This window comes from Canis lupus, chromosome 1 (assembly GCF_003254725.2).
Source record: "Canis lupus dingo isolate Sandy chromosome 1, ASM325472v2, whole genome shotgun sequence".
Taxonomy (NCBI): Eukaryota; Metazoa; Chordata; class Mammalia; order Carnivora; family Canidae; genus Canis; species Canis lupus.
Genome location: NC_064243.1, coordinates 100,783,264 through 100,809,910, shown reverse-complemented (window position 1 = coordinate 100,809,910; position 26,647 = coordinate 100,783,264). Strand labels below are relative to the sequence as shown.

At 42.3% G+C, this 26,647-nt stretch overlaps 1 protein-coding gene across 2 annotated transcripts in view; it reads right to left on the bottom strand.

Moving 5' to 3' along the window:
* LOC112644929 (zinc finger protein 599-like) overlaps positions 1 to 9,096 on the bottom strand; it is a 31,230-nt gene extending 22,134 nt beyond the window's left edge. The window contains exons 1-3 of one of the 2 annotated variants that reach the window (XM_025423719.3): positions 8,860 to 9,096; positions 4,708 to 4,834; positions 2,003 to 3,054 (exon numbers count right to left, since the gene is read on the bottom strand). In XM_025423719.3, the coding sequence (XP_025279504.1) occupies positions 2,024 to 3,054; positions 4,708 to 4,834; positions 8,860 to 8,874 (1,173 nt within the window). In that variant the 5' untranslated portion in view covers positions 8,875 to 9,096 and the 3' untranslated portion in view covers positions 2,003 to 2,023. Of the gene's footprint in view, positions 1 to 2,002; positions 3,055 to 4,707; positions 4,838 to 8,859 lie in introns of those variants that run through there. The other variant, XR_003126892.2, reaches the window with a different exon arrangement.
* Between the last annotated feature and the right edge of the window lie 17,551 nt (positions 9,097 to 26,647).

Here is a 26,647-nt window from a genome sequence, read left to right as displayed (position 1 = left end):
TGAGGACCCAAGACCTTATGCTGAGGGGTCACCAGAATCTATGATCAAGCTTCTTAAGGCCAAAAATCAGCTAAGATGTCATCAGGACTTTCAGTATATTTTTACAAACAAATCCCATCAGCACATCTCCTGATAAGAAAGGAATAGGATGGCATGAAAATATAACATATTAGTGAAAACAATTTTAACAACAGCTAACATTTAAGAATATCCACAAAGCTGATACCAGGTACAACACTACCCTTTGACCTGCATAAATGCCTTGTGAGGTGCATCAGTCAACATTCCTGTTTCATAGATAATGAATCTGCAACTCACACAGGATATTAGATCACTCAGTTTACAGAGGAGGAAACTAAGAACCCCAAAAAGTCCCTAAACTGGCCTGTTGCGGCCACTAGTAAGCAGCACAGGTGAGAACAGTGCTCACAGGGATGTAGGGCTCATCACTGCCCTTCATGGCTTCCTGCCCAAATTCAATCTGGGCAGGAGCAGGGGCAAGGGCCAGGGCCCCTCAGCATCAGAGAAATAAAGCTATGGCAGATTGACTACCCATGTAACCACCGAGCGGGGAGGGAGTTCTGCCTTTTTTCTGTTCAAGAAAGGGAGCCTTCAGCTCCACTTGCTCACTCAACACACTAGGTGCTGATTGAAAACCTGGAACACAGGGCAGGCCATGGCACATTCCCATGGATGCAAAAGGCTCTCTCCTGAGGAATGAGGAGGGAAATCATTTCCTGGGGCTCACTCATCATCCCAATTATGCACATGTCCTGTGGCTCTGCCTAACATGTCCCAAGTCATCTCCCCACCAATTCCCATACCACCATCATGGGTCAGTCCAATGACAATGCCCTCCTGGACCACAGAGTGGCCTCATCTCTCTTTCCCACATAAATTACTCCCTCTTTAATTCACCCTCCACTCAGCAAACAAGGAGAAATTTAGAGACAAGATCATGCCACTGCGCTGCTCAACCACTTTCTCAGCCTCCCAGAACAGTCAGAATAAAACCCACAAAGCCCTGTGCATCTGGGCCTATTCTGTCCATCTCACTGCTCACTATTCATTTCCTCCAGACACACTGACCTTCAGCTGTTTCCTCTAATAAGCCCAACTCTTGCCTGCCTCAAGGTCTTAGAACATGCTGTTCCCTTTGCCAGAAATGTTCTTCTTCATTTTCAAATGTGGCTGGGGCTCCTCAATACCTCATGGATCTGCATGGTATCACCCTCTGTGTACTGTCTGTTCCTCTGCCCGTGCTTTACATTTTAAATTAATCTTCCCACTTTTACAAGAGAGGCCTGTGGAGAAATGACATGACCAAGGTCACCCAGAGGTGATGGGCACAGCTCAGAAGTGCTGGAATATCAATTGTCTCCAGGGTCCAAGCCCTTAGCCACTGGACCACTCTTCCCAATGCACATTTGTCCTCCACACCTAAGTTTCGACCCTGATACACAGGGTTATAGGCACATTATTATCATAGCAACAGAGTTACGATACCACACCTCTGTGCTACCACTTTTCTCCCCTCTAAAGAGCAAGGCCCGTGTCTCAGTCACCCACGTATCCATGACACAAGGCACATGCAGGGTAATGGGCATAAAGGATGGGGTTCTTGTGACCCCTGCCCTTCACACCAGCAAGAGCACAGCAGACTCCTATAAACACAGGAAGTTAGATGGGAGACAGGGACCATGAGGGAAGAGGGCCCTTCATCCACTGCAAAGCGCATCACTTCTGCTTTGGGATACACTGAGGCCAGGTCTCTTTGCAAGCCATGTGATAGCAAAGCACTTACGGGTGTGGAAAGAAGGTCCCTCTGCAGAGAATCAAGTTCTGTTTTGGGAGACTGGCCTCCAGTCTCTGCAGTGCCAGGGCTCAGCCACAGGTGAAGGTAATGCCACAGCCACAGTACAAACTGTGCACGTGGAGGACACAGTATGCAGGAAAGCCTTGGGTATGAACTCTCAGATGCCAAGTAACATTTTCCCTCCAGTCGAACAATTTGCCACCGTAGTTACTTTAAAAAGAACTCAGTATGAGTTCTCTGATGCTGACTGAGGGCTGCCTTCTGGTGAAAGGCCTTCCCACATCTCTTACATTTGTAGGATTTTACTCCACCGTGAATCTTTTGATGAGTATTGAGGGTTGAGCTGTAGCTGTAGGTCTTTCCACACTCACTGCACTCATAGAGCTTCTCCCCAGAATGAGACCTCATGTGTCGAGTTACAGAGAAGCTGTTACAAAAGGCCTTCCCGCACTCTTTGCACTCAAAGGGTTTTTCTCCAGTGTGGGTTCTATTATGCCGAATAAAATCTGAGTGGCGGGCAAAGCCCCTTCCACATTCATTGCACACATAAGGCTTCTCTCCACTGTGAATCCGCTGGTGCTCCGTGAGGTGTGACCTGCGGCTGAAGGCCTTCCTGCATTCGTTGCACTCATAGGGTTTCTCCCCAGTGTGAATCCGCTTGTGTTCTGTGAGGTGTGACCTGCGGCTGAAGGCCTTCTCACACTCAATGCACTCATAGAGCTTCTTCTTAATGTGAATGCTGTAGTGTCCAGTGAGATCTGCCTTCCTGAGAAAGACCTTCCCACACTTTTTGCATTTATAGGATTTTACTCTAGTATGAATCCACTGATGTTGAAGGAGGAAGTGATTCTTGATAAACTCTTTCCCACATTCCTTGCATTTGTAGGGGTTCTTCCCTCCATGAATCAAGGGGTCTCTTCTTGATCTATGTGGTTCACACTCATGGAGAGCATCTCCTGGAGAGTCTTGCTCCCGTAAATCCTTTGTGGGAAGATTTTTACTTGTTCCCAAATCATCACATTCAGGGTTAACCTTTCTAGGGAGGGATTCTTTGTAGGGGTCTGTCCCTGTCCTTATGTGCCCTCCCTGTTTTTCTGATGGTCCTTCTTGTTCCCTGGCTTCTCCCAATGTGGAAACACTGGAGTCTTCCTCAGTCAGTAATGTGTGGGGTGAGAATCTCTCAAACAAGGCTGGTTGAGAAGCAGAAGGCTCTGTGGTATTGGCTTTTGCTTTGTCATCTGAAGGGAATCCAATACACAAAAGAGGCCCATTAGCAATACCAACAAAGAAGGAGCAAAATTACCAAGCCAGTGGAGAAAGGAAGATGGAAACAAGGCCCCTGACACCTGCTGGATTTTCACATCTCTGAAACTCAGGTGTTTTTTTGTTTTTGCTGGTTCTTGGATTCTTGACATCTTTAAAGGGACAACTTTGGGGAGAATTTAGGGTAGAGGCCAGAATGAAATCCTGTCCTCCCTATCCAGAGCAGAGAGAAATGATTGCACCATGTGCTGTGTTTGTTCTGAGAAAGGATGTCACAGGGGACACAGGATGGGGCATCTAACCCAGCCCAACTGAAAGAAAAAGACAGCTGGGAGGTGTCTTGAGATATGAGTCCCAAGGAAGCAAGAGTTACCAAATACAGGAAGTGAGAGGGCACTGCAGTCAAAGGAGGCAAAGTATACAAAGGTACAGATTCTAGAGAGATCTTGGATGCCGAGGGAACTTCAGGGCATGAGAGAAGGGATGGCAGAGATGTGGGTGGAGATGCAGACAGGGTGTAGACTCCAGAGTTTGGAAGAGTAAGAGTAAGTATAGCCATTTCTGCTCCCAGGACAGTGTCTACATGGCTGAGAGTGAGCAGGACTGGGGGGGGGGGGGGCACATATTAAATCTACTGTGTGTGAGGAACAGCTAGGTGATTAAAACATAGACAAAAGCTAGTAGAGAAATCTGAAATATTTATGTCAAGATATTAAAGAAAAGCTGTGCAAATGGGAGAAATTAATAACAAAGTTGTTAACTCTCCTCATATCCATAGATAAGTTCATCATCACGCCAGAAAACATGATTTTCCACGAAACTCAACAAGCTGATTCTAGAATTTATAGGCAAGAGTTAAGGGCCAAGAATATCACTGGAAAAAAGAATCATAAGGAGATAGGGCTTGCCTTCCCAGGATTAGGGTTAGGATGAAAGTACAGGCATCAAGACAGTGTGGTATTGGCACAGATATAAGGAAAACTGGCAACAGGATAGAACAGTGCTCAGACACAGACTCTTGAACACATACAGCTATCACAGACAGCAGAGGTGGCATAGCAGATTAATGGGAAAAGAAGGGACTATATGGTAAATGGAGCTAAAAAAACTGGTTTCCCACATGCAGGAAAAAGTTACTGCATTTTTACCACACATCATACACAAGTTAATTCCAGATTAGTAAGCAACAGAAAATGAATATAATTTCATCCTGGTGTAAGGAAAGATTTCCTAGCAAGATATGAAAAGCAGTAATCATAAAACAAAAGATAAACTAACCTGACTAAATAAAATATGAATTTCTCTTAATCAAAAGATGCTTAAAGAAAATTTCTAAAAAGCTAATAGAATACAACTGTAGCACACAAAATAGGTAAAAGATGAGTATCAGGAATATACAAAAAAAAATCTGAGAAATCAAAAAGGGAAGAGCAATCATCTTGGTGATTCTTGGTGGAGATAAAGGGAGAGCAGGCTGGAGGAGGTAAGCCCAGAAAATGGCAGGAAGGACTGTGGGAAGGATGGCAGTCTGCTCTGAAGGCCTTCTCCATAAGCCATATCTCAAATGAGAGGAAGAAACCAAGAAGGAGGCTGCCATGTCCCCACATAGAGGCAAGGAGAAGACTTACCCAGTGAGACAAGAAGCCTGCGGGTCTCTGTCATCACCTTCCAGTAGAGTGTCCTCTGGTGCAGGTCTAATAATTCCCACTCCTCCTGGGTGAAAGTCACAAGCACATCCTTGAAGGTCACCGGTGCCTGGAAAGTCAAACACAGTCATATTATGTGCTTCAAGGCAATTATTGGGTGGGATCAGAGCCTGTAACTCAGTCTCTGGTAAAGGCACAGAGAGACCTAGGCCTGAATCACCGAGGCCTCCACCAAGGCCTCCTGAGGGCCAAGCTATGAGCTGGCCCTAAGGGGGAGGCAGACATGGCTGACCAAGAAGCCCTCCATGGTGCACACAACAGAGAAGGACACAGACAACCGCATTCCTCTGAGGACCATGGGAGCAGATGGCAAGTGGTCTGGGATGCCAGAGGTACAGGGAAATGATCGTGATGATAATTCTAACAGTTAGAACAGCAGCAGCTAAGGCTGAGCATCCCTGGTCCTTCCAGTGTGCCCACTGGGGGCTGTGAGCTTCACATGCTGTGGTAAAGGGAATAAATGTCCACAGCTCTGGAACAGATGCCCATGTTTGAATTCAACCTCTTGAACCAACACTTGCTTGCTGTGTACCTTAGGGAAGCCACTTTATTTCTCTGAGCCTTGAGCTCCCGTCAGTAAAATAATTATCTTCTCACTTTATCAGGTTATTTGAGAATTCAAGAAAAAACATTTAGAAAGCCAACACTAGAGTCTCTGGCTTATGATGGTGCTCTGTATGTTTTGTTATTTATATTGATCCTACCATAGCCATGAGCATAAATGCCTCATCAGCTCCACATCACAGTCAGCAAGCTGAGACTCAGGGAGCTCTAGTGAGTCACCCTGCGAGTTCCTAGTCTACACAGCAGAGGTGGGATTTGAACCTAGGTCCTTCTGGCCTGGGTCTATTGTAACCCCCACACTGCTCCATTATTGCAGGTGAAGCACTTCTAACAAATGTTGCTGTTAATCTACTTCTGCCATTCTGGCCATACTTCCATGGACACGGGCAGAGGATTGGAGCCATCCTCACCCACCTCATGAAACAGCCACTGAAGGGGGTGCCACTCATCCTGGGAGTGGCAGCGCCTGGGCCAGCTCCCCATGCCCATGTGGGTCCCCCAGCCTTCTCAGGTCCCCCAGCCTTCTCAGAACCCCCAGGAGATTCCACAGCGAACTATCTGTCAACTTCCCCTTCCTGAGTCCTGAAGCATGCATCCCTGACTCATGGATACCGTAAGAACCAGGGAACCCAAGTGCATGAGAACAATGCCACAGTGGCCATAAGAACACAGGCAGCAGCCTCTGACTGGCTGTGATGTGTGTCCTGGGTGAGGGCAAGGTGAACATCCAGCAAATGACCACCTGTGCTCCCCTTCCCACATCTCAGCTGGCGGTTGGGGGTGTGTGGCAATCACAAGGTCCTCTTGTGACTCCTTAAACAACTCTGTACTCACAGCCTCTGTGACAAGGTTCCCTATCCTGGGTTGGCTCCTCTTTCCCTCCTTGTTCCCAAGCTCACCTGGAGGAGAAAGCCCTGCCCACCTCACAAAGTTTAAAATAGGTGTCACCATCAGGCTTCCCCAGCCCACTGTGGTTGGGAAATACAGGCTCTGGAAGCCAATGGGCAATATGTGAGTTTCAACTACTAAAGAGCTGTGTGACCCTGGATAGGTAACTGTATGTCTCTAAGCCTCCAGTTCCTCTTCTGTAAGCAGGGATGATAGAACCTAACTCTAAGGAGATGGGAACTGAATGAAACATAGTAACTGTCCCTCAGAGCAAATCAAGGGCCTGGTAAAATCCAGCTATTATCATTGTTTTGTTATGATTATTTTTCCTCTTTGCTCCTCAAGTACCCTGGCACTCAACTCTGCACAAAATGCTAGATCCCAACCCTGTGGGTTCAGGGAGTATTTTAGCTAAAACTAGAAAGACAAAGAAGTGGCATTTGAGCAGAGACCAGAGGAACACACAGGGATGCCTGCCGGGTTCTGGAGACTGTCCTAGGCAAAGGGAACTGCATGAGCAAAGGCTGGGAAGTGAGCAAGATTTTAGCAAGTGGAGGATGGCAAAGCTGCAGGGCTCTGAGATGGGGAAGAAAGGAAGGGAAGACACATGGGTAGACACAGAGCAGGTACAGGTGTAGCAGGCCATGGTGGGGGTTTGATCACAGTGTAATGAGAGTCCACTGAGGGGAGTCTCATTCTCCCACCTATCAAGGTCCTGTTACAGCTTTGCCCCCATTATAGGCCTGGGGACAGAGCAGCAAACAGGAAATTACAGTCCCTGCTGGAGAAAGATCCCCAACAAGGACCTAAATAACTAAACAAGACAATGTAGATGGCCTTAAGAATTCTGAGGCCAAGAAAAAAGTGACAAGATTAGAGAGATGGGGCCATTTGAGAAAGAAAGCCAGGGATGGCCTTGCTGAAGACAGGCTACTGGAATGGCTGGAATGAAGGGAGGGGAGCCACAGGAACAACAGATGGATGTGACAACTCCTAACAGTGATGGGGGCTCTGATGGGAGTAAACAGAGTCACATGCTGGAGAAGAACCTGGGGTCTGTTGTGTGTTTACATCTAAACGCACATCACAGTACTGCATACTGCCACCACTGAATCTTTAATGCATCTACTTTTCACATAAAAGTAAGTATCTTGGGATCCCTGGGTGGTGCAGCGGTTTGGCGCCTGCCTTTGGCCCAGGGCGTGATCCTGGAGACCCGGGATCGAATCCCACATCGGGTTCCCGGTGCATGGAGCCTGCTTCTCCCTCTGCCTGTGTCTCTGCCTCTCTCTCTCTCTCTCTCTCTCTGTGTGTGTGACTATCATAAATAAATAAAATTTTTTTAAAAAGTAAGTATCTTAAACAGAAAAATAATTTTGCCACCATAGGTAGCAAGCCAGCTTACTTGCCATAAACAGATGGCAACTACAAAGATGAATCCAGTGACCTTCGTGGCTCCCAATGTCTGAGGACCCTTTTCATCCCAGCAGAGAAGCAGTAATTCCAAAAATACTTCTGGCACTGTGAGTCTGCCCCTAGGCTCTCTCTTCCCCCTAGTCCTCCGCTGGATACAGCCTGAGCAGGATTCCCCTGAGATAAGCCCCTAAGATCATCACAGGACAAGGGGATCTGCTCCTGAAAAACACTGTCCACAGTGATACTACCTGGGCAGTGTTGGACGTTGGAGGACACACATCACACACATGCCCTCTCTGATCCCCTCAAGCCACAGGGACAAAATGTCAATATTCCCACTGACCCTCAAGAGATGGAAGACAAAGGGACTGAGGAAACTTACTCAAGGTCACAGCCCTGGGAAGGGCACGGCCAGAATGGCCCCTGAAGTCTACAGTTAAATGAGCTCATTCCTGAAACTCAGCTCATTCAGATTGTGAAGGGATGGGGGATCCTGAGAAGCCCCGTGTCTCTCTCACTCACACTGCCACAAGGACAAGACCAGGGCACAGGCCTCCTTGGACCCCAGAGATCACAGAAATGAATGCCTATGAGCAGCATTTACTGGATATTCCCTGTATGCTACCTTTCACACTGCCTCCCACACCTGCCACCAGGACCCAGAAGGAAGATACTGCGGTTAGCCCATTTTGCAGCCAAGAAAGCCAACTCTCCCACGGCTGTGCGGGGAGGGGTGGGTAGAGCCTGCAGCTGAACCTAGACAGTAGGCGCTGGATGTTGTTTTGCACAGCCGTAACACACACTTCAGCTGGGAGGGTGGCTGAAGGTGACCTGGGGAACAGAATTCCGGGTGCGATGTGGGGGCTGCTATCCCTGCCTCCTCTCACCCTGCTGCCAGAGGAAGCCTATTAAGACACTCCTCCTGTCCTCCAAATCCTCCACGGCTCCCACTGACCTCAAGGAGGCCCGTTCTGCAGCCTGCCATTCCAGACTCGCCTCCCTTCCCAGTGCTGTCTGTTCCCACCCGCACACCAGGTCGGCCTCAACTCCCTGCATGTGCACCCCTGGTGCAGGCCCCTAGATCATTCCTCCACATGGCACTGAGGTGGGTACGCCTCCATATCAAGGCGGCACAGCCTGGAAAAGTGATGAGACCCAGGGCAACACTATCCTCCATACAGAGGTGCTGGGGGGTCCCCCACTTACCTGTGCCGGGTCCATCTGTGCCTCTGCAGCCTCCGCGGGACCCCTCCCCCCTCCCGTGCGTGGACCGGAGGCCGCGGGAGGCTGGGAAAGGTCTCAAGGGCTCCGCTGACCTGCACCACCCACCCTCAGCCCTGCGTCGGCACAAAGGGGACACTTTTTCTCAAGCTTGCCGACCGTCCTATAGCTGCGACCTCGAGAGCTGACCCAGGAGCACCCAATACAACCTCCACGAGGACAGCGCCAGTAAGTCTCGCGTGAGGCCAGATCCCAGCCCTGTGCTGTGATTGGCCCAGCGCTACCGCCTCTTGCCGCTGAGCCTGCAGGGCAGTACGGTTCCCACAGCTCCTCCTGTGGCCTCAAGGGGCGCCCTTCCGGGAATCAGCGCAAGGAACCTGTGAGGCCCACGTAAGGGCCTTTGGGAAATGACATAATTGGGCTCTGAGGGCGGGGCGAGGCTGCTTCACGGCTTAATCCGCCCTCGCCCCACTTCTGGGGCACTGCTTCTCGGCTTCCGGGACGTGTTGTTTCGTGTGTGCCCAAAGTTTAGGTTCCCAAAGGGACATGGCATACTGCGATAGCGCTCAGAAAATGAGCCCTCCACTCAGAGATTAGACCTCATAAGCACTGTCCTGCTGCTCTTTAGTTCCAGGGAGACTGAATTTGAGAGCTAATCCTGTGGGATTATAGCGAAAATACGGGGTGCAGGTCGAGGGGGAGAGGGCAGAATGATCAGACAGCCTTAAATCGCGTGGCCAAGGTGCTGGCTCCTTTTCCCTCAGAAAACATTTTTTCCCCTGTCTGCATACTCACAGATTGTATTCCTATTCAACCCGGCAAGCAGGACCTTCTCATAATGGAGTATTTCTTACTGCACATTCCAAGACATACCCTATTTCTTTCAGTAGTGTGAAATCTAAGATGTATTTGAAAACGAGAAGTATTTGCCAAATTTCATTTTCTGTTGTGATGGTGACTGTAGTGGTCATGGGCATAGAATGTGTAGAAAGTGACCATCTGAACCCCGACATAAATGGGTTTTCTTGATCTCCCTCTGCTGTAACTGCAATGATAGCATCTGTCTGGGGAATTGAAATGATCTCTGAAAACCATTTGTGAAAAGTAAATTTACTCCCTACCAGTTTTAATCACTAGCAAAATTATGCACGATGTTACTAATTACCTCATGCTACCCATTAACATTTATTACATAAAAATTCACTTTGAGGGCAGACCCAGTGGCGCAGCGGTTTGGTGCCGCCTGCAGCCTGGGGTGTGATCCTGGAAACCCGGGATCGAGTCCGCATCAGGCTCCCTGCATGGAGCCTGCTTCTCCCTCTGCCTCTCTCTCTCTCTCTGTCTCTATGAATAAATAACTAAAATCTTTGGAAAAAAAAATTCACTTTGAGAAGGTACCCTGTGTTCTCATTATCCAGCATCTTTATTACTGAGAAGCTGCACATGATTACACAACTCGATGTCCTCAGATCAGAATGTGACTTCTCTTCCACCAGACTTCTTATGTCAAGCTTAGTCAAGTATGACTCAAGGGTTGTGTCCCAACTGGAAGGATAGATTTGTTCTTAACAGATGGGAAGGGGTGTTGGTGGTGGAGATAAAAGAGCTTGGAAGCATTGGGATCTCACTTTTGAACGTATTTTGTTTTAGAAACATTAAATATCCAAATGAGGCAGACTGTTGACATTTCAATATAGAACTCTAATTTTTTGGTAAAAATGTCAGCATTTTAATGCACTGATAGAGTGATTTCTTGAATGCTCATACTCTGCAATCCAGACTCCTCAACAGAAGAAGAAATTAATGTTCAGAAATACCACAAAGTAAAATGTCTCATATATGGATTTTTGCAGTTATAGGTAGGTAAGTCCAATATCTTAGAAAAAGTAAACGTAGAAGCAATTTAGCTGAGGAGTATTTAAATACTGGTTGACCTGGAGTACAAAAGGAGTGTTCCTAGGTCTCAAACCAGGACCACCTGTGGTACCATTTACACTCTAGATCTCTATGTGAGATCAGGCTGGCATAGATTCCAGATGAGATCACATCCCTTGTGTGGCTCCTTTCCTTGCCTCATTCTCCAGCCTTCCATTTTTCCTGATAATTACTCCTCTGTAAATCACATGTCATTGAATCCTGTGCCAGCTTCTGCTTCCACAAAACCCAACCTCAGACAGGACACATCTGGCCAAAATGTGAAATAGTAATCATATGAAGTGTATCCAGGATATGAAGGTTTCTTCTCCATAATAAGGTGAGCAAAGAAGATCAAGAAAACTTGCTTAAATGTGTCCTGAAATGAACAAAGCTCTGCAATTTTAGAGGATGGTTAGAATGTGATGGTGAATCTATTCGTGGGAGAGTGCCTGCCTCCTTAGTCAATACCTGATGCACATGGCACATGATGTTCTCTGCTGTGACTGTGTGAGATGGATCTCAAGTTCTTAGCAAAACAAACTTTTTCATAACAGCAAAAGGATTAAGGAAGAAGCAAGCATTCAATAATTTGTAAAATCTAAATAGATGGAACATAGATTGCAATGTCAGTAGTACTCTCCCAAATGATACTGAAAGATTATTTTTTTCTTATTATATACACATAAAAATGAGTCATTGTAAAAAAGAAACAACTAAAGTGACACCAAATTATCAGGGTCTCTTCAATTTTTTAGTTCCCTTTTTGCCTCTTTTGAGTCATGCTTTTTCACTGTAGTAGTAACTAAGGTGGAATGTGACATACAACTTTTAAAAACTTTAAAGCATATTATCTAACTAAAATTCCTTTGCAGGGTGCTGGGTGGCTCAATTGGTTAAGCATCTGCCTTCAGCTTGGGTCATGACCCCAGGGTCCTGGAACTGAGCCCTGAGTTGGGCTCCCTGCTCAGTGATGAGCCTGATTCTCCCTTTCCCTCCCCTTCTCCCTCTGTGTGCTCACTTGCTCTCTTGCTCTCTCTCTCTCTCATAAATAAATAAATAAATAAATAAATAAATAAATAAATAAATCTTAAAAAAAATAAAATAGAAGAGAGAACTCTGCCAAAAAAAAAAAAAAAACAAATAAAAGAAATAACCTCAGTTTCCATCTATAAGTTTCTGGGTGAATGAATGAGGGCATAACTGCACTCACTTCTCAATATCTGTAGAAGTAGGGACAGGAAATTTTTGTATACCAAGCCAGTCAGTATTGTTTCAGTCTTTTTTCCAACATGATTGAGAAGTTAGGAAACATCATGAGCATAAAGCAAATTTTATAACTGCTTATGGGTGTTTTTCATCTGTAAGAAAGACTGGATAAATGGCAAAAATTGCCCTCAGATGAAGCATGCTATGCAGGAATTAAAAAAATGCTCACTAAGACACAACTAAAACATCTGCCAAGCATGTCAGTTTACTGTGCAGTATAGCCTCATACACCCACATCTAGTGCTACAATTTTCTGCCTGATTTTATTTACGTTTTTAAAATTGAGGTATTATTGTTATACAACATTATATTAGTTTCAGCTGTATAACATAATGATTTGACATTTGTATATATTGCAAAATGATCACAATAAGTCTAGTTAACATCATCACCATGCATAGTTACAAATTTTTTCCTATGATGAGAACTTGTGAGATCTCACTGTGAGATCTACTCTCTTAGCAACTTTCAAATGCACAATGCAATATTATTATTTTTTAAAAAAATTTATAGTCACACAGAGAGAGAGAGAGAGAGGCAGAGACACAAGCAGAGGGAGAAGTAGGCTCCATGCACCGGGAGCCCGACGCGGGATTCAATCCCAGGTCTCCAGGATCGCGCCCCAGGCCAAAGGCAAGCGCCAAACCGCTGCACCACCCAGGAATCCCACAATGCAATATTATTAACCATAGTTACCATGGTGCTCATCAGTTCCCCATGACTTATTTATTTTGTAAGTGGAAGTTTGTTCCTTTTGATTCCCTTCACCTGTTTTGTCCATCCCTACTCACTACTTCACAATAACTCAAAAGCCATAATCCTTCTGACACTCTACCTCATGCAAATTTCAGCTCTTTAAAGTAAAATGTTATATTTATTGCAATATTTGTGTATTTCTTAAACACTTAAAATGTGTAAAACTGTGTTTCTACATTTAATAGGCTTCTATCTTCTTTTTTATGTTTCACTGATGACATTTTTTAGCGTCCCAATAAACTCTGTGATTTTATTTTGGATCCTGTATATCGCAGTGGTTTTCAGGAACATATGCATTGTGTCATAGCAGAACTGATTCTATGGAGTTTTCTCCAGGATATATTCTATTTTTTTAAAGATTTATTTATTTATTCATGAGAGACAGAGAGTGAAAGAGGCAGACCTAGGCAGAGGGAGAAGCAAGCTCCTCGCAGGGAGCTCAATGCAGGACTCCATCCCAGGACTCCAGGATCATGCATGACCCCAGCTAAAGGCAGATGCTCAACCGCTGAGCCACCCAGGCGTCCCTCCAGGATATATTCTTTTTTTTTTTTTTAAGATTTTATTTATTTATTCATGAGAGATACAGAGAGAGAGAGAGAAGCAGAGACACCGGCAGAGGGAGAAGCAGGCTCCATGCAGGGAGCCTGACATGGGACTCAATCCCAGGTCTTCAGGATCACACCCCAGGCTGCAGGCAGTACTAAACCGCTGTGCCACCAGGGCTGCCCTCCAGGATATATTCTAAAAAGGAAAAGGCATAGTTCAAAACAGTGTACACAGTATGCCATATTTTTTTCAACCAAATAGAAAATTTTAAATAAAGGAAAAAAATGTAAACTGTAAACAGGTAGAGAGACAGAAATGAAAACTTTTGAAAGTTTCTTGTGTTTTCTCTTTCGTTTGTAGAAATTTAAATATTTTACATAGTTTTTATACAATGTCAAATCAAAATGACACTTATAAATCCTTAAAATGAAAAATAAATAAATAAATAAATCCTTAAAATGAAGGGCAAAATGAAAGAAAAAGTGAGCTTTATTGTGTGTTGGCCTTGTGTCCTATCTAGAAAAAGAAAAAGCCTTCAAATGGCTTTAAATCCCAGACACACACACACACACACACACAGGAATCAACTGAATAAAAGTAATGAAATCTGAATAGGAGCAGTGTATACTATCATTGTTATGCAAAATGTTACCATTGGAAGAAACTGAGTATTCACCAGCTTTCTCTGTATTAGTTCTTATAACTGCATGTGAATCACTAGTTTATCTATAAAAATCTCAACTTATAAAATATCTAAGGGATACATACATTGCAAAAATACCTGCAAAAATATCTTAAAATTGATACGTTAAAATTTGGCACTATTACACCAAAATTAGGGAATTAAAAAAACAGAAACAAAATTTAAAACTCTATTAAAGGGGATCCCTGGGTGGCTCGGCGGTTTAGCGCCTGCCTTTGGCCCAGGGCGCGGTCCTGGGGTCCCGGGATCGAGTCCCACGTCGGACTCCCTGCATGGAGCCTACTTCTCCCTCTGCCTGTGTCTCGGCCTCTCTCTCTCTGTCTACATCAATCATGAATAAATAAATATAATCTTTATAAAAAGATATCTTGCTACCTTAAAAATAAAATAAAATAAAACTCTATTAAAATATGAGGAAATTGGGCAGCCTTGGTGGCTCAGTGGTTTAGCACCGCCTTCAGCCCAGGGCACGGTCCTGGAGACCCGAGATCAAGTAGTCCCACGTCGGACTCTCCGCATGGAGCCTGCTTCTCCCTCTGCCTGTGTCTCTGCCTCTTTCTCTGTCTCTCATGAATAAATAAATAAAATCTTAAAAAAAATAATAGAATAAAATATGAGGAAATAAATACTATCAGAAGAAGCTGCAGCCCAAGATAATATTTGTAAAGATTCTGTTACAGTATTACACTACAGTTCCAATCTTAATGGGGATATTTCTAACATTTCTCAAGTAATTATCAAATATAAAAATGAAAGGAGAACGAAGATAATGGGTACAAACAAAAGCTTTATGCTGAAAATGGATAGAAGTAGAAAAGTCAAAACAAGAAGCAAAGCCAACACATGGCACAAAATGAAAACCATAGTAAACAAATACATAAATAGGCATATGCATATACTTTTCCTGATAAATATAACCAATTTCTGGGGAAATTATGTTATTTATTGCATGATATTAACTTATCTGGACATAGAAACAGTTATTTCAACCTCATAATTAGAACTAAATAACACGCTGTATTTAAATTGTAAAGAATGACAGACCTTTTAGATAAAAATATTGGAGTGCATTTTTATGATTTCGAGTTGTCCATACCAATGGCATTTTAATTTAATAATAAAATATTATAATATAATAAAAATATTAGTAGATACTAAACAAACAAATTAAAATTAAACACAAGAATATTTAATTAAATAAAAAATATAAAAGGGGGATGCCTGGGTGGGTCAGTGGTTGAGCATCTGCCTTCGGCTCAGGGTTCAGGGCATGATCCCGGATTCTGGGGATCAAGTTCTGCATCAGGCTTCCTGAGAGGAGCCTGCTTCTCCCTCTACATATGTCTTTGCCTCTTTTTCTGTGTCTCTCATGAAAAAATAAATAAAATCTTTAAAAATATATATACATATATATAAGAGGAATTGTCAACCACGACCTCAGTAAAAAAACTAGACTATTGAAACCAAAAACAAATGATGGCAATGTGCAGTACTCAACAGACACCTTATACACTTATGAAATATGTTTGTCTCATATGTGATCATAAAAATGCAATGGAACTGAAAATGATGTTCTGTTATTTTCAACTCTAGCATCAATTTGCAAAAACGTTATGGCTCATTTTTTTTCTGATACAAAATTTTATTTCTCTTTCCTATCACAAACCATAATTAATTAAATATTATGCCATTAAGGTGCCTGAAAATTAGAAGACATTTTGAAACTTTTCATGCTTTCTTTCAGCTTGCCAGTTTGACTCACACCCTTTACCTCAATAGTACTTATTTTTAGAACCTAAAAAGTTATTTTTTCCAGAACAATTTATTTTGTTTTATTTTATTTTTTTAGAACAATTTATTTTGGATCAAGGAGATATAGATCTAATTTTTTAACGATTTTATTTCAGTTGCCTTGCTCATAATAAATACATTATGTAATGCAAGTCATTAACTTTGGAGGAATACAACTGAGTTAGCACATATGTCACCTGGTAGGGACATGGTGTGAGGACAGAAGTAGTGATCCTATTAGCAGTGATCACATGCATTCCACTGACATTGATTAGGATATTTGACAAGAGAATAAAGAGAAGGAATTGGCACAAGGTCAGTTAGAGGAGCATTCTCAGAGATTTTACTGGATATATATATATATATGAAAATCTGGAAGGAGCCATTGGCAGCAATGTTCTTTCTAAGAGTTGAAGAATGTGGGAGGGAGGAGGGAGATAGTGTGTCAAAGTGAATATATACTTTAATTTTATTTATATGTGGATTTGTTAAAAATATTCATATGAGGGATGCCTGGGTGGCTCAGCTGTTGGGCATCTTCCTTCTGCTCAGGGCGTGATCCTGGGATGCGGGATCGAGTCCCACATCAGGCTTCTTTTAAGGAGCTTGCTTCTCCCTCTGCCTGCGTCTCTGCGTCTCTCTCTTTGTGTCCCTCATGAATAAATAAAATATTTTAAAAATATATTCATATGAAAGCTATAATGTTATAACACCATTTAAGGTTGAAACAAAAAATATAGAAAATCACTAGAGTAATGAACCTAGGTTACAAAAAAGACAAGTGAAACAAAATAAGAGAAGGGGTAAAGGAAAGAACCAGGCATCATCTTCAAGAAGAATCACAAAATGAAGTGAAATAATAGAAACATGTGGGATAATAAATAATAATAATAATTTAATAAAATTATAAATAATAATTTATAATTATAATAATAAAGTTGACTGTGGAAGTTTAAAATATTTGCACAAAACAAAAAGCCTGACAATTAAGACATTGCTGGGTTATACATCCCTCTGGCCCCTAAAGACTTGTAGTGATTTGAAAGCAAAAAAGGCTCATAATTTCCCCAAATCTTAGGGGTTCTGTGGAGACCTAGGGAGGGTCTAAATTAAGTGCCTCCTGCTATTCTAACAGAGTATCTGGTCAGCATTTTAATTTTTTTGTTTGAAAAAGAAATATAAATGGACATACATTTGGGTACAATCATACTACAGCTAAGAGATTTTATGGCTAGGGAGAGAGAGAGAGAGAGAGAGAGAAACAGGAATGGGTCAATCCACAAGGATGGTCATTGGAGGGTGGAGAGTATCAGATTAGTATGACAACAAGACAAATGAGGCACTTTAAAATCTGTTTAAATTCCAGGATAACATTTCCATTTAAGATTTCAAGTCCTAGTTATTCTTTTATTCATATTCCCACAATCTTTTTGCCCTATTTATCTTTACACAATTTTTGCGTTTCTGTACATGATAGATAAACGAGTCTCTCACTGGTCTATATGAGAAATATGGTTAACAATCTCCCACTGATGATAGAAATTTAGAGACACATCTTTGAAGATTCCATTTAGCATAACATACCCCCACTCAAAACAGAAGAGAACACCAAAACAACATGCACATACACCAGCAGCAGGTATCACACAGATACTAGGTGACTACTCAGAGTGGGCGCTCACCATTTATGTGTCTATCTACCTATCATCTACATAAGACTCCTTCCCCACCCCAGATCAGAAAGCCAGGGTTTTTTTAGATTTTTTTAAAAATTTATTTATTCATGAGAGACACACACACACACACACAGAGACAGAGGCAGAGACAGAAGCAGACTCCATGCAGGGAGCCCAGTGTGGGACTCAATCCTGGGTCTCCAGGATCACACCCTGGGCTGAAGGCAGCGCTAAACCACTGAGCTACCCAGGCTGCCCCAGAAGGCCAATTTTTAAAATAATAATCATGGATTTCCTGAGATAAGTATTTCCTGAGAGCATGATACTTACCTGAAAAGAAAAGCTATTTACACAGTTTAGGCTCCCAGGACAGGGACTGCTACCACAGCATCGGTGAAGTATCTCAATAGGACACATATGCCAGACAAAAAGGTTTGTTCTGTGATATCATCTGCTTGCCAGGAAGTGAATATCATTTCACCTGTAAATTCAGTGACAGTGTCTGCATGAGGAGTAGAGATTAATTCTAATTAATCCCCAAATAACTAAAAAATATTTGGGATTTCGCAAACTTCTGAAAGCTATTAAAAGTGTTAATAGGATATTCATTAAAAGTGGCAGAGGGCGCCTATGTGGCTCAAGTCATGATCTCAGGGACCTAGGATTGAGCCCTGCACCAGGCTCCCTGCTCAGCAGGGAATCTGCTCTCCCTCTCCCTCTGCCCTTCCCCCCCAGTTCAAACACACGGGCACAGGCACTCTCTCTCTCAAATAAGATCTTTTTAAAAATTTGTTTAAAGGGACATCTGGATGGCTCAGCAGCTTAGTGCCTGCCTTCCACCCAGCGTGTGATCCTGGAGTCCTGGGATCCAGTCCCACATCGGGCTCCCTGCATGGGGCCTGCTTCTTCTCCCTCTGCCTGTGTCTCTGCCTCTCTCTGTGTCTCTCATGAATAAATAAATAAAATCTTTAAGAAAAATAAAAATTAAAAAATTGTTTAAAAAAGAGTGGCAGAAAAAGATGGAATCTACTTTTGAAATAATCTAATCCTAATGGAATGTGAAAGAATACCATTTTATCTAATCAGTGAGAGAAGATGTTGATTGAATGTCTTAGTTTGAGGGCTTTATTTACAGAAAATAATCCCTTTCCATTGCTGAGAGTACTGAAAACACAGAAATATTGTTTTGTCCTTCTCAATGCACTATATTAGGAGGCATATAGTGTCTGTTTTCCCTTTATTGGTAATAGTAACTTTTTCACTTTGTCCCTCTGATCTCCCTACACAAAAGTTACTATTTTTCTGGTATAACTGTAAGTGATTAGGGGAAGGGTTCTTTGAAAATGTATAAAAATTATTTTCCTCATTATTTTGTACTCTTTTAAGAAATGGTCAATCAGGTGTGGCCACAAGGGGAGATAAGGGAGGGGCTCAGGAAAACAAAGTTTATGATATTCACATGTTCTAGAAACAGGAGACATGCCACAGAGGACCACATGGGAAAGACACCGGGTTGGTCAGGAGGTAAAATATAGGAGCAAGGGGAAGGTTTAGGGTACCACCTTTATTTGGGTTTCTGGGAGAAAGGCAAGGCAGACCAGGTAAACAGTTTAGGATTGGCTAGTATGAGTAAGTTTAGGCTTTGGCTTTGTAAGTGGTCCCTAGTTGCTTGGCACCTGGCTGTTACAGCTGACAAGATTCCAGGCTATTGTCCTTGATCTACTTCTGCTTCCATCTGGAGAAGCAAATATTTATCTTAGACAGAGAGAAAATGAGAATTCGAGCAGGGGCAGAGGGAGAAGGAGAGAATCTCAAGCCGACTCCATGCTGAGCTCAAGGCCCAGCAAGGGGTTTGATGATCCCACTATCCCAAGATTATGATATGAGCTGAAACCAAGAGTCTGACCCTTAAGGGACTGAGCCATGCAGGCATCCCTGCCTTAGGCTGCTTATTGTTGAGGTGATACCTGAGTACATTTTATGGGCTCCAAAATGCTCAATGTCTCTAGGATATCATATGGGAAGCAGTCACTCCCAATTCTTTAATTTGCACATACCAGTGAGTTTCTCATAAGTACACACTGTGGCCTCTGGGGCTATTATTACTAAGCATATGAGCCCAAATAGTCTATGACACTCTTTAGCAAATATTGTTTTTCTTGATTCTTGTCCTCTATCCACAAAACATGGACTATAACCATTAGGGTACATAATATCACAAGCCAGACATACAGAGAATTTTATATCTATGTATCTGGGCAACGTTTTCTTTCTTTCTTTTTCTTTCTTTCTTTCTTTCTTTCTTTCTTCTTTCTTTCTTTCTTTCTCTTTCCTTTCTCTCTCTCTCTCTCTCTTTCTCCCTTCCTTTTCTTTCTTTCTTCTTTCTTTTAAGATTTTATTTATTTATTCATGACAGACACACAGAGAGAGGCAGACACATAGGCAGAGGGAGAAGCAGGCTCCTTGTGGGTAGCCCAATGCGGGACTCATCCAAGGACCCTAGGATCACAACCTAAGCCAGAGACAGATGCTCAACAACTGAGCCATCCAGGCATCCTTGGACACTTTTTTCAATGGCTTCTTTCCTTGGTTATAAACTCCACATAGATCTGTGGCTCTGCTGTAGAACACAGCATTTTGGGTGTAGTTAGGAGGCAACAATCCCTGCATATTACTTCCCAAAAGGGTTTTTTTGAAATAGATATAGCCAGACAAATGGATATTAAAAACTAAGTAATATTAGAATTATTTCACATTTTAATCTGTTAGTATTAGAAACACATTATATAGATGAATCCAGATTGTATTCATCTTAAATACATTGGGGTCAGTCCTTGACCTTTAGCTTCAAGCAGATGAGAAGGTATCTGAAGACAAATAGTCTCACCACTATGGCCATATGTAGATAAAGCAAAGATATGATATCATTCTCTGGCTCTCAGCCTCTCACAAGGCACTAAGTAAATGTTAGAACTTTTTCTTTTTGCAGATTTTCACATCGTCCCTTTCCAAAATAATTTCAGTAAGAGAATTCCTTATTTAGATATTATACTCATTACAATAATTCATTTGGGTAAAGGTAAGGCATCCATAAATCCCTGCCTTGTACCATTATTTCATTGCAAACCATCTAGAGTTTCATTACCATATACCTTGTTATGTTGTCTTTTAAACTTTTTTAAGATTATTTTTTTAAAGACATGTTAGATTCATAGCACAACTGAGAGGAGGGTAGAGAGATTTCTTTTGTTCTCCTTGCCGCTATCCACAGCCTCTTCCATTATCAACATCCCCACCAAAATGGTGCATTTGTGACCATTGTTGAGCTTACACTGATATGTTATTATCACCCACAGCCCATAGTTATATTAGGGGTCATTCTTGGTGTTGTTCATCAGTGGGATTTGGATAAATGTCTAACAACATGTCTCCATCATTATACTCTCATACATAGGATTTTCACTGTTCTAAACTTCCCTGCTCTGTCTATTCATTCATTCAATCCCTTTCCCTATCCCTGGCAACCATTGATCCTTTTACTCTCTCCATGGTTCTACCCTTTCCAGAATGTCATATAGTTGGAATCATACAGTATGTAGCCTTTTCAGATCGGCTTCTTTCATTTAGTAATGTGATTTTAAGGTTCTTCTATGTCTTTTCAGGGTTGATTGGTTCAGTTATTTTTAGCACTGAATAATATTCCATTGTCTTAGTGGGCCACAGTTTATTTTTCCATTCACCTACTGAAAGACATTTTCTTTTTTTTTTAAGATTTATTTATTTATTCATGACACACACACACACACACACACACACACACACACACACACGGAGGCAGAGACATAGGCAGAGGGAGAAGCAGGCTCTCCACAGGAGCCAGATGCGGGACTCGATCCAGGATCCTGGGATCATGCCCCAAGCCAAAGGCAGCCCGCTGAGCCACCCAGGTGTCCCTTGAAAGACATTTTCATTGCTTCCAAGTCTTGGCAATTGTGGCTAAAGCAGCTATAAACAACAGTGTGCCTGGTTTTGTTTATTTGGCATTATTTATCTTGTTTCTTAATCTCCATCACCTTTTTTACCCATACCCCTACTCACCTCCTCTCTGGCAACCACCAGTTTGTTCTCTGTATTTAAAAGTTTGTTTTGGATCAGACTTGGATCAGAGGCATAGTCAGGACAAGCTTTAGTATCATACTGTATCACCACCCATAACTCTTCAGCTATAGTATCTTCTCTGTTGCCTTCACTTTCCCTAGGACAAAGAAAACTAGCCAAGACAGTGTATTCTTAAATGACTTTCCCTAACTTTCAAAATATTTTGACATTCACTTATTTTTTATCTCCCCAATCCTACACCTACTGACTACAGGTCCTATATTTATACTTTCCCTCTCAAGACTGTAGTCCTTGAACAACCACAAACCACAAATGTCCAGAAGCCATCCAGACAGCAACAATGGTTCCTCACCCACTACTCCAGTACTGCCAATTTTCTTTTCCCCCCAAACTGTCTTCTCATTATTATTTAGAGTTGAGGATCATATGAATTATCCTATCTGTATCATAAACTGCAAACATTTCATGAGTCTAGATAATTGAAAAGACTCACACGTCTTCAGAACATCCAGATGTGAGGCTTTTATTAAAAGGTACTGGACGGGAGGTGGGTGGTAGATGGGTTAAATGGGTGATGGGTACTAATGAGGGCCCTTGTGATGAGCACTGGATGTCCTATGTGATGGAGGAGCAGAGGATTAGCTGAGAACAAAGCACATTGACAAGTCCATGAAATAGGCAGTGACTTTCCTGTATGAGACTCAACTGCCTTGATGTTAATACTTTACTAAGGGCAAAAGGCAATCTTAGCCTGACCCCAGGATCCTGTAGGTCTACTTTAACATAAAAAAATTCCTTTAGGAGTTTCCTTTATCTCTAAACACCACCCCCCCACAAGATACATGTTGGCAATCATCCGCCAAGCACATGGCCCACCGATGTACATCTGAAGGGCCTCATGACAAATGTTTTATTAGGTGGTAATAAATGACCTTTTCCCAACAATAGCTAGCCCCCTCAAGGTTCTGGAAACTTTGCTTCCAAAATTCTTTAGAGAGTACACTATCCCCAAACCCCTCCCAACTCCCAGGTCTATAATCAGGAACTTCTCACAGGCCTGTGGCAGTAGCTCTTCCTGCCCACGGGTCCTGTCCCCGTGCTTTAATAAAACCACCATTTTTGCACCAAAGATGTCTCAAGAATTCTTTCTCGGTCATAGGCTCTGGATCTCACCTATATTCCAAAACTTCATCACTATGTAAGTGATGAATCACTAAATTCTACACCTGAAACTAAAAAAAGGCAGGGGGACCCTATGCTGGGAGGGAGAGGAGAGTTAAAGGACATACTGTAGTAAAATAAAAGGAGTGTGGGTCACCCAGGCACAGCTTTGCAGAATTGTTATTTGCACATGGATATGATTCATCTTCAGATCAAGGATAATTTGAGTCAGTATTCCCAAAAAGGATTTTATGCCCTTCTGCTAAAAGTAAAATCAAGATGCCTAATCAATTATGCAATTTTGAAAACCATCAGTAAACAAACTGGCCTTGGGTGCCCCCATGGGATTTTTGGACTTTAAACAGAACATAATAAGTCCCACTGCCCTATCTCAACAAACGCTCAAAGCCAGACATCCAGAGTTCCTAGACATAGCACTGAAGTTTTCCAGTCCAAGTGAATTAATTCTACCTTATGCAGAACAAATACACAACACATTACAATTTGTGAGATGCTGCTAAAGTAATTCTCTTTAAAGGAAGGTATTTTGCTAAAGGTTTTTAGATAGGGCAGTGAAGGAAGAAAAAGGGAATGATGATGTGACCAGTTTAGAAACAAAGAAGTAACATTGCGTCTATTAACAGAGGACGTGATGGTATATGGAGAAAATCCTATAGGACCTACAAAACCCTAGAAACTAAAAATAAAACTACTAGAACTATTAAGTGTTACTCTACATAATAGCAATAAATAACTGCTAATTTTAAAAATACTGCAGCCTCTAATAGTGTCAGATATATTAACACTTAGAGATAAATAAGATGTTTAACTTCTTGGTGAAAGTCAAATAGGATACTGAGGAAAACAAAAAGTAACAAGTCTTTATTCACTTACTAAGATAGTATAAATGAGAGGCCCAAAAGAGAAAAGGGTGCTGGCTTCCATGAATTTTACTTGCCAGAACTGCACTGGGTGAGGGTCAGTTAGGTTAGTGCAGATTAAGGATCTCACTGCCAGGGTAGCCCTGTACAAACAGACTCAGTGTATGGGGGGGGGGGGGGGCGGGGGAGGAGAAATGGCTAGGAGTACTGGGAGTGCTGAGTACTAAGTCAAAGTGTGGAAGGTCTTCAAATCCCCCCCATAAGAGGGTCTTGGTAGAGGTGCCTGAATACTATTTCAGTGGAGTCCTGCCTTTGCTCCCACCTATGAAAAGGACTCTGAATGGAGTTCCCTAGTCTAGGAATGCAGATACCCACAAGAGCATGGCTGTGGTGCAGCCTGGGTGGCTCAGCGGTTTAGCACCACCTTCAGCCCAGGGCCTGATCCTGGAGACCTGGGATCGAGTCCCATGTCAGTCTCCCTGCATGGAGCCTGCTTCTCTCTCTGCCTGGGTCTCTGCCTCTCTCTCTCTCTGTCTCTCTCTGTCTCTCATGAATGAATTAAAAAAAAAAAAAAATCTAAAAAAAAAAAAAAAAAAAAAAAAGCATGGCTGTGGGCAGAAAGAGAATGATTCATTGGTTGTAACTCCCTGAGTGTGCACCAGGTCTGTTGTGGGGAGGGCAGCTTTCTCCCAGAAGGCTTGCCAGGTGAAGTCTTTCTAATTGCCTATAGTTGGCCTGAAAGTTCACATATAGGATTTTAGCTTGGAGTTAAGCTACTCAAGAACTGAATAAAAGGAGAGATATACCATATTTATGGACCAGAATACTTCCTATTAAGATGTTACTCTCTCAGAGTCAGCCTATAGATAAAATGCAATCTATAACAAAATCCTGGTAGATTTGTTCCAGTAGAAATTAACAAGCAGATTCTAAAATATACATGTAAATATAAAGGGCCAAGGATGGCCAAAATAACTTTGAAAAAGAACAAAGGGGCAACTGGGTGGCTCAGTGGTTGAGTGTCTGCCTCAGGTTGTGATCCTGGGGTCCTGGGATCAAGTCCCACATCAGGCTCCCCACAGGGAGCTTGCTTCTCCCTCTGCCTATGTCTCTGCCTCTTTCTCTGTGTCTCTCAGACACAGAATAAATAAATAAATAAATAAATAAAAACAATCTTTAAAAAGAAAAGAAAAAGAATGGCGTTAGAGACTACACAACCCTGATTTTAAGACTTTTTATAAAAACACATTCATTAGCACATGGAAGTATTGGTATAAATACAACAAACTGATATGTGAGACAACAGAAAGATTAAACTTTCAGCTCCGTTCACTTGGAGAAATTGGGGCAAAGCTTAACATTCTGGAAGCCAAGGCGCCTGGGTAGCTCAGAGGTTGAGTGTCTGCCTTCGGCTAGGGTCATGATCCTGGGATCCTGGGATCAAGCCCTGCATCGGGCTCCCTGTGGAAAGCCTGCTTTTCCCTCTGCCTATGTCTCTGTCTCTCGTGTCTCTCGTGAATAAATGGATAAAATCTTTAAAAACAAACAAACAAAAACAAAAACAAAAAAAACCCTGGAAGTCACTAAGAAGGTAGGTGGTACTGAAAACAAACAAACAAACAAACAAACAAAACAAAACAAAACAAAAAAACCTCATCAATTCTTTGCAAACAGGAGACACAGTCACATTTAGTTTCATCCAGGAAATATTCCCCCCAAATGCTGCCATTGTCTCATTTTGCAGAAAAGCACCAAGGGGTTGACTGAGACTAGTCAGTTAAGACTATGGACTGTGGGCCTGAGATCATGCCCCGAGACCACAGTGAAGTTGAAAGAAAAAGGAGAATGGCGTTTTCCAGGATCCCAGCTTCCATCTGAGTAAAGAAGGTAATTCCTGAGCTGGCCAAACCCATGACAGCAATGTCTAGGGGTATGGATTTTAATCACACTCCAGAACATAGGGGAAAATAAAAGTATATGCATTACCATCTTCACGTTTCCCTCAATGTGGAACAGAACCCACAATGCCCACATAAAATAAAGCATAAAAATATATTATGAAACATGGAAGAGTTTATTAGTTGAAGCAGTAATTCTTAAAAAAAGAAAAGAAAAAAGAACTGGAAGCACAAGAAATAACTTGTCAGATAAACAAAGACTCATTGACACAAAGTACTACTTACTGATTGTAAAAAGTAAAGAAGCAGGTTTTTATACACCAGGAATAGTTCCTACAATTTTCTACTTCTATAGGAGAGAAGAAAAGTATATATGTTTATGTGTATGTTTGTGTGTGCTTACATAAGGAAACAGTTCAAGGATAAATGAAAAATAAAGGGAGAGATGTGTTAGTGAGGAAGAAAGAACAGTTTGAAGGAATACATTCAAAAGCCAGACTTAGGAATCAACATTAATTACAATTTTCACTGTGCAACAATATTATATAAAACAATTAACCAAGCTATAAAACAATTTAAAAAATTAACCTACAATTAAAAATCATAACAGAGGGCAGCCTCTGTGGCACAGTGGTTTAGCGCTGCCTGCGGCCCTGGGCGTGATCCTGGAGACCTGGGATCAAGTCCCAAGTCGGGTTCTCTGTGGAGCCTTCTTCTCCCTCTGCCTGTGTCTCTGTGCCTCCCTCTCTGTGTGTGTCTGTCATGAATAAATAAATAAAATCTTTAAAAAAATCATAACAGATCCATCATATGAAGCAGAATTGAAAAATAATTTGTTTTTTTAAACCAAATCCATATTACCAAAAGTATTTTCCCTAGACATACAGAGAATTTGTTTTCTTTATTACAGATGCAAAAGAACAATTGTGAATTTTAGCTTCTAATCCAGGACGTGGAAGGAGAGCTTGTAGGGGCATCACTGCTGCACTATAAGGAAAAAGAGCTTTGTTTGCCCCAAATCCATGATGGAGGGCTAAGCTGAGCTTTCCCAGGACT